The sequence below is a fragment of the Tinamus guttatus genome, unplaced genomic scaffold (assembly GCF_059628265.1).
Source record: "Tinamus guttatus ecotype Peru unplaced genomic scaffold, ASM5962826v1 Tinamus_guttatus_pri_ptg000327l, whole genome shotgun sequence".
NCBI lineage: Eukaryota > Metazoa > Chordata > Aves > Tinamiformes > Tinamidae > Tinamus > Tinamus guttatus.
Genome location: NW_028288861.1, coordinates 1342465 through 1350000, shown reverse-complemented (window position 1 = coordinate 1350000; position 7536 = coordinate 1342465). Strand labels below are relative to the sequence as shown.

At 44.2% G+C, this 7536-nt stretch overlaps 1 protein-coding gene across 4 annotated transcripts in view; it reads right to left on the bottom strand.

Moving 5' to 3' along the window:
* Window positions 1-7536, bottom strand: part of MEIS2 (Meis homeobox 2) — a 166042-nt gene that overhangs the window by 5266 nt on the left and 153240 nt on the right. For 2 of the 4 annotated variants that reach the window (XM_088529253.1, XM_088529255.1), the window contains exon 10: window positions 1361-1423. In XM_088529253.1, the coding sequence (XP_088385379.1) occupies window positions 1361-1423 (63 nt within the window). The remainder of the gene's footprint in view (window positions 1-1360; window positions 1424-7536) is intronic. The other 2 variants (XM_088529252.1, XM_088529254.1) reach the window with 1 other exon arrangement.

Here is a 7536-nt window from a genome sequence, read left to right as displayed (position 1 = left end):
AAGAAGAGAAGACATACCAAACAATCAGCAACTGTTCCAGCTTCAGCACTGAAACACCATATACAATATCTTGGCTGTCACTTTAAACACAGGTTGTGCTTTTTATGAGCTGATTATGTTACCAGGACTATGGAATAAAAATGCTATGGGGGGCCTAATAAACAAGTTAGTCAAGTCAGTTCACTTGCTTAGGATTTGCTTCTATACTTACCTTTAATGCAAACCAGTGCAAGCGTGTTGCAGTGCTATGTGGTTTTTTTTTCTTTCCTTAATGAAGCTAAGTACTTACTGTACTCCTCTCTAATTGCATGAAGTTGTGAACCTGGCATCTGTGATAGAGGGTGCTTGTGGTCAAACTTAATAAAATGTAAACCCTCTACTCTAGAATGAGTAAGGGAATTCTGGACACCGCTATCCCTATTTATGCACACACTTCATATTTGGTTTAATGTTTTGCATGGTTAGTTGAGTTAGTGTTTTCCCCCTTTTTCACCTGTTAATGAAAGAGAAATTTAATGCTACACGGGAAGAGCTTCCCAAAGGATTAATAACCTTTTCAGAAACCTTTAAAGTGAAGCAGCAGGCGAAATCACCATCAAGTTAAAGCCCTTGTTAGTGACAACAGTCATCACCACATGGAGAACAGTTTTATCCCATAACCTCATGGCAGGAAACCACAACTCCCTAGTAAGTTAAGGAAATGCATATTACAAAGTAGTATGATTAGCACTGCACCAGTTGTTCAAAGAGTTACTTATTATGAGCGCTTTAATAGAAAGCTAAAAAAAGGTACCTATCGTTTACAAAAATTGTATGTTTTACAGGGAGTATATCTGGTGCACTCTTAAACAAGAGTAATAATCTTTTTTTGCTATTTATTTTTTATTTTTATTTTTGCCAGTATGGTACCATGTCACATTAGTAGCATATTGTGAATAGTCAAAGCAAATGAATGGATACAATGAGTTTTACAGCTCGCCTTGCAGAAGTGAAAGCAATGCACACACCAAGGAGTTGTGGGTAGCAGGAAAATGAGATTGTGCTGCTGATTGGATGCAGACAAGCAATGAGTAATTCAAGAGCTCGCAGTCAAACAAACTGCTTGTGGCACTAGTACTTGTACCCAATTACCAGTTCAGAGAGAAAATAAAAAGCAGTTTCAGTACAGTCGGGGTGGGAAATCTCCAATTAGCACCAATTAGCGAAGTTGCTTCCTACAGCGGAATTCTGGGGACACAAGGAGAAATAATCCCCCAGAACGCCTGCTCCAGGCACTGATTTACCAGGTGATGGGACTCCAGAAGAATAACTTGATGAGGATTTGCGCCTGTGGGACTTGAATACAGATACTACTTGGAACTTGCCTGCTCGATTTGACTGGTCAATCATAGGCTGTACTATTCTTCTTCTGGCATTAATAAACCTGAAACAGAATACAAAGAGGAGAAGTCCTTTCATCAGCTTGCTTTTGCGTCTTGAGAACACCTCTGCTTCGCGTTCGAGCGCGCCGTGGTGAGGCACCGCGTTTCGCCCGCTCTGTTTTAAGAGCGAACTTCCCCTTAAAGAATTTTCCTCTAAGTGCTCGGAAACTGTGAGGGGTAAACGTGCTTATCTGACTAGCCAGCTTAGCGCTGGATTTGCCAGAAGGCTCCCAACAAGAAACCGGGGGCGAGAACTTGTGGTAAAAGACAATTGTTTCTTTAACTTCCCAGAGTAGCTTGGGGACCTGGTTAAAGTTCACAGGCTAGGAGGCTTTTTTTTTTTTTTTCCCTCCCTTTTTTTTCTCCCCCCTCCGTGGCCGGGATTCAGCTCCCCTTGCAGCTGGCCATAAATGAGGACCAGGCTTCGCCACTCCGTGCTTTCACAAGGTATTGTCGGGTCAGCAAAGCCATCAATTAGCCTGTCTGAAGTTTTATCACCAGCGCAGCAGCAATAAGTGCTGGCCCAGAAAGACTTCTGCTCTTCTGCAACTCCTGCAGTTTGAGCCTGTAAAGGCCGGGGTCGCGGCGAGGTCAGTGCCAGCCGGGGGCGACCTCTGCGGCCGCCGGGGGACACCCCGCGCGCTGCACAAGGCAACTGCCAGCCATAAACCCAGGCACCTTTCAACTCGTTAGGAACAGGGAGTCGCAGGTACATGTGTTTAATATTAGGCCCCCAAATAACTTTTTTTTTCTGTTTTTTCCTTCCCCCCTTGAATCGGGCACCGCGGCCGTGGTGGCTGCCGAGGCTTTTGAACGCTGGCGAAGGCAGTTAGTTGGCGGCGGAGCCTGGATTTAATTTGGCCAGTAATCCAAAAATAAGTACTTGCATATTTCTTATTAACTTAATGCACCACAATCCGCATCGGCACGAACTCGGGCCGCATTAATTTTGCTAAAATAATTTCAGACGTCCCAGTTCGCGCAGTCTCTCTCTGAACAGGAGGATTCCCCCCAGCTCACAAGCCACACTTGTTTCTGTCCCCTTTCTTCATGTTTGTGCACAGCCTCGGGTTTTGTACGCTACCTCACTGCCCCGACTTGAGTCTAGTGACCCTTAAGGAGCGCTAACGAAGTTCAACATTAGTGTTTAATCCTTTCCAGAAACACTAACGTGCCCATCACCCCAAACTGCTGCCAGCAATTGCCGCCGGGCCCGGCCGGCGCGTTTCGGCGAGGCGCTCACGTCCGCGCGGCCTGGGCGCTGCGCGGCGCCGTGCGCGGCCCTGGGCAGCCCGTGGGGCAAGGCAGGGCTTCCACCGCGTCGGCTGCAACCCCCGTCGCGGGCATTTCATTAGCCAGATGCATAAATGCTGCAAGTAGCCCTAAAGGGCTCTTTTGTATCTCTCTGTTTACATCCAGGAGACATTCTTTATTCTTGAAGGAAAGTATAATTCAGTTGTCAGAAATATCACCCTGCCTCCGAAATAGTCATGACTTCAGGTATTAAAAATAAAAACCCAGACACACTCGCTGCACTTGTTCATCCCCTCACGACTGCAGAAGGCACCGCTCGCTTCCATGCCGCGATTTCTAGACGTGTTCCTGTCCTCAAAGGTCTCCGATAGGACTTAATTTGCTTAGCTGCTTTCCAGTAACGCTGCCACGCTGACCAAATGGAGCCTGACCTGAACCTCCCCGATCCAGCATGCTTTTTATCAGCTAAAGTTAAGGCCAATAGAGATTAACAGGAAAGCCTGATAAGACTGTTTTCTCTTCTCCTGTGAGCTTCTAATGGTATATACAGATGGCAAGGTTTTAAGGAAGGGAATGAGCGCTTATTTAGGCCTGTAAAAAATCACAGACAACAGAACCTCCCCCACTTTCGGCCCTAGGAACCTGTTTTCTTCAATCAAGCCACTCTTCAGGAAAGCCAAATTGCTTTTTCGGTTTTATTTAAACCCCGGCCACTTTTATTATTTACATCTGGTGGTGCCCTTATTTATGTCCCTCTGCACTCGCCTGCAAGCAGAGCCGGGCTCCCAGGGCTGCGCAGCATTATGGGCCCGGGCTCGCAGCGGGAGAACTCGACACTGTCTTCAAACAAATAATTAAGGGGAAGGTTAAAGGTTCACCCAGAGGTCATATCTTTGGATACTCCTCAGAAAGTTTACATTAGGAAGAAATGGGTGCCCTCTGAAGTGTTTTTTTTTTTTTTTTTTCTTTCTCAATGGCTCTCGCACAACAAGGCAGAACATTAAGAAAATCCCAAGTCCTGAAAGGTTTCAGGTGGCAACTGCTTTGCATTTAGGAGCACACGCATTTGGGCACCCCACTCGAGCCTCACGTATTCAACAGCCACCACTGTGAAAGGCTTCTGGGTTGGACATTGAAAATCCAGCCTCAGCTAGCCAGTCACTTCCAAAAGAAACTGTGGTCTTGCTTCATTCCACCAGCAGGAATAATTCCAGCTTTTCCGTGCAAATGGCTGGGATGATTCATTAGCTATTTTGGAGATGGGAGTTGCAGCTCTGATAGTGAGTCCCCCAATCTTTACTTTCTTAAAGAAAAAAAAATGCTCACAGTCATCACATATGTTGAGTAAACTTTAGGAAAACTCTCACTTGGTTTTGATTTCTGATCATGTTTTTTATGTTGTCTTCTTCTATTTTGCTCACATGCATAATTGCAGGTGCAAATGACGTCTTGAGACATCAATACTTTGAGGAGAAGATATGCTGTCACACATTGTCTTAGAAAGGCAGATTTTCCAAGGAGCACAGAGGCTTGAGGCACCTAAATCCTTTGGTAACTCCATTCCTATAGTTCCTCTAAAAATCCCGGTCACAAATGGCATCAAAATACACATACCCATCAGTAAGTATGGCTGAAAAAATACTTTAGTATTTGCAAAGCACAGACACAATTCAGGTCAAGTTAAAAATCAGACGCAACATTCACTAGTAGCAGCTACAGCATGTAAACCATTGGCACAACTGGTACCCACGAGTGCAGAACGTAGTGTTTGTGGGTTATTATTTATTCTTTATGCTGCCCCATAAACAGGCACAGTGTTTAGTGCAGAGGCAGAAACTATAGTGCCTGCTCTAACCTTCACCTTTTGAGAGCTTTTTGAAATACCACAGGAAGTCATCTGTAAGGCCAAAGTAAAACAAAACGCAGCCTTTCTGCCCAGCAGTTCGGTTTGTGTGCTGCAGAAACCCTGCAATGCTCTTTGGCTCAGATGTCTTCCAGAGGCATTAAAAGCCAGGTGAAGAAGGCGACCACCAGTGCCCCTCTGCCCAGCAATATTTGGGACCCCATAAAAGAAGAATTCACGGCTCTGCTCCTGACACTAATTGCCTACCTTGTTCATCCCCTTCACCCAGAGGCCAAAGATTGAATGGCCTGAGAAGATGAGTAAAATCTATCAACAGGACAAGGATTTCTTTGTTACGCTTTTGTTAATAGCAATTCCTGTAAGTAGGGTGATAGCAGCACTCAGGGGCTGCAGTGAAGCTCGGGGTCGTCCCCCACCTCACGCTCTGCAAACGCTGTGCGAGGGAGCGGACTCATCGCAGCGATCGCGCAGCCAGAGCTGCCTCCTCGTTGAAACCGGGGGCTGAAAGGAGCCGCCCGCGCCCTGCTCGCAGCGGGAGCAGAGACGGGAAGGGGGGCTAAGTGACAAGGCCAAAGCCACGGAAGGGATCTTTGGCAGCGGCGCGCACAGCTCTGCGGCGCGCTCCTCGGGCGCGCGGTGCAATCTGCTGCCCATATGCTCGCTCTGCTTTGTTCCCCGCACCGGCAGCCCGGCGCGGTGGCAGGGGAGCGCGCGGAGCTCGCGCTGCCTGCGCCTCACCTGCCGCCGGCCTCCCGCGCTGGCAGCGGGCACGGCCACGAGCCCCGCGCTCGCTCGGGCGGCGCTCGGCCCGCGCTCCAGAATGATAAACGAGGTGCGCAGCGCTGAGAACTGCGCGGCACCGGCAGAGTGCATTTAATGAAAATCTCACTTCCTGCGTTCTGCCAGTGACAGATCACCAACCTCACTTACTCAAACAATAGGCATTTAAAATGCCTATTTCGAATCTCATATTTTTTAATTGCCACCTAAAGTAGTCACGTCCATTTTTCTGCAGTCACGATCTTGTCCTTCTCACACAAGGAGTTCTGCTAACTTCAGTGGGGCAACTTACAGAAGCAGAGCAAAAAATTGGATCAAGATACCATCAACTTTCTTAAAAAGTTAGTTCCCTGTGAAGCATTTTTATCTGCTTCCAGCAAAAAAAAAAACACAGTAGAGTGTTGAGGGTGCACTAGTGAATATGCAGTGTAGTCTGGTGATTTGGTAGCCGTAGTCCTAATTGGTTCTTACCATTGCTAATTAGCATGATAATATAAAGAGATGCATTTAATTGCATCTCTTCAAACAGAGCTTTGGTTTTCTTTATCCAAAATAAGCATGTATTCTGTATTTTATAGGAATTCCTATAATTAATTTTCTTTATATATTTATCATATTTTATTGCAAGACATATCATATGATGTTAAATTCACATTAGCATAACGCATTTTATTTTTATGATAAATAACATTCAGAGAAATATTTATGTGGAGCACAACAGAGACTAAATAGCAAATACAGCTCTTAGTTTGGCACATTCAAAAACAATTTGTTGTTTCCATTGCCTTTTTTTTTGCATACACTGTGTGTACTGTGCGTGTTTCAAAATGCTATGACCGCTCCACAGAGGAATCTAAGCAAGATCAGTTCTTGAAGGGAAGTATCAGTGGCTGTCCTGATTGGCACCCAGCATTACAAACATCTCCAGCTTTACTCTAAGGTTGGAAAATGGAAAATTCATGCAGGCTCACAACAATCTGGTTTCTGGAGGATGAATAGCACATATGCTTAGGAAACTACAATTCCTCCCCAACCTGGAGTCTAACCAGAAGGCTTGAGCAGAGAGAGGTATTTAACTCCCATCACTTGTCTGTACATCTACTAACTTCTGCAAGATGAACTGGTGCAAAATCAAACTGCTCCCCTTCAGCAGAGGAAATCTCTCCTTTTAAGAAGTGGAGGGACAGCATGGAGCCATCTAGTGCCACACACAGCTTTCCTGTATTGCTCTTCAACCTGGATTTCCACTTAAAATGTACGTCCCAGAAAATGAGGTGTTAAAATATGGCATTTATTTAACTAATCAGCCACTACATGAATGTTTTTTCAATTCTTTACAAGTAAAAAAAGACACACAAATCTTTGAGATGAATTAACTCTCGGTGCTTTAAAAGGACTAATGACAATGAAACCTTTTCCTCAGATTAGACTTTAGACTGAGAAAGCACTTCTGTTCATTCACTTTAAAAGAACATAGATACTGAATGGACATTGTCACAGACTTCTCCACAGCACTATTAAAAGCAATAATGACTAGAACAACAACAATAATAATCCAGGGTCAAAAAAATTCTGACATCTAAATTTTAAAATTTTCAAAATTATTCAGGTACAGACAAGAGAGAGTAATTGTCTAGCGAGAGTTTTCAGAAACCTGCCGAATCTAGATGAGAAGTTCAGCTTTTATTAATCCCAGGTAAAATGAATAAATGGTGTTAAAACACTGCTTCCATTTTTTTTCTAAACAAGAACCTAAAAATGTATTCTGGAAAAATCCAAACATCTTCACCTTTGATGCGAAGAACAATCTTTGCCTAAATGATATTTCACAATTTGGATCACAAACATGTCAGGGTTTAGACCAAGAGCATATTACACTGATTCTTTGTTGCCCAAGAGCACCTCTAATTTCGAAGGAAAAACAACCAATGAGATGCAATACATAAGTCACAAAGAATGTTTTCATAAGTAACCTAGAAATCTTTTTTTCCACCGACTGAAAGAATAATTTCACAAGTCCTGAGTAGATCAGAGCAGTCTGAAAGAATACATTTGAAAAGACAAAATTTGCAGAAACACTTTTATGCCTATATATGTTGGATGTATATATATGTGTGTACGTAGGATGTATATATTTATGTGTGTGTGTGTATCTATATATGTTCTTTGTAGCAATCTTTGTCTGTCACCCAAACTTTCATCTAAGCAAGTGAAATG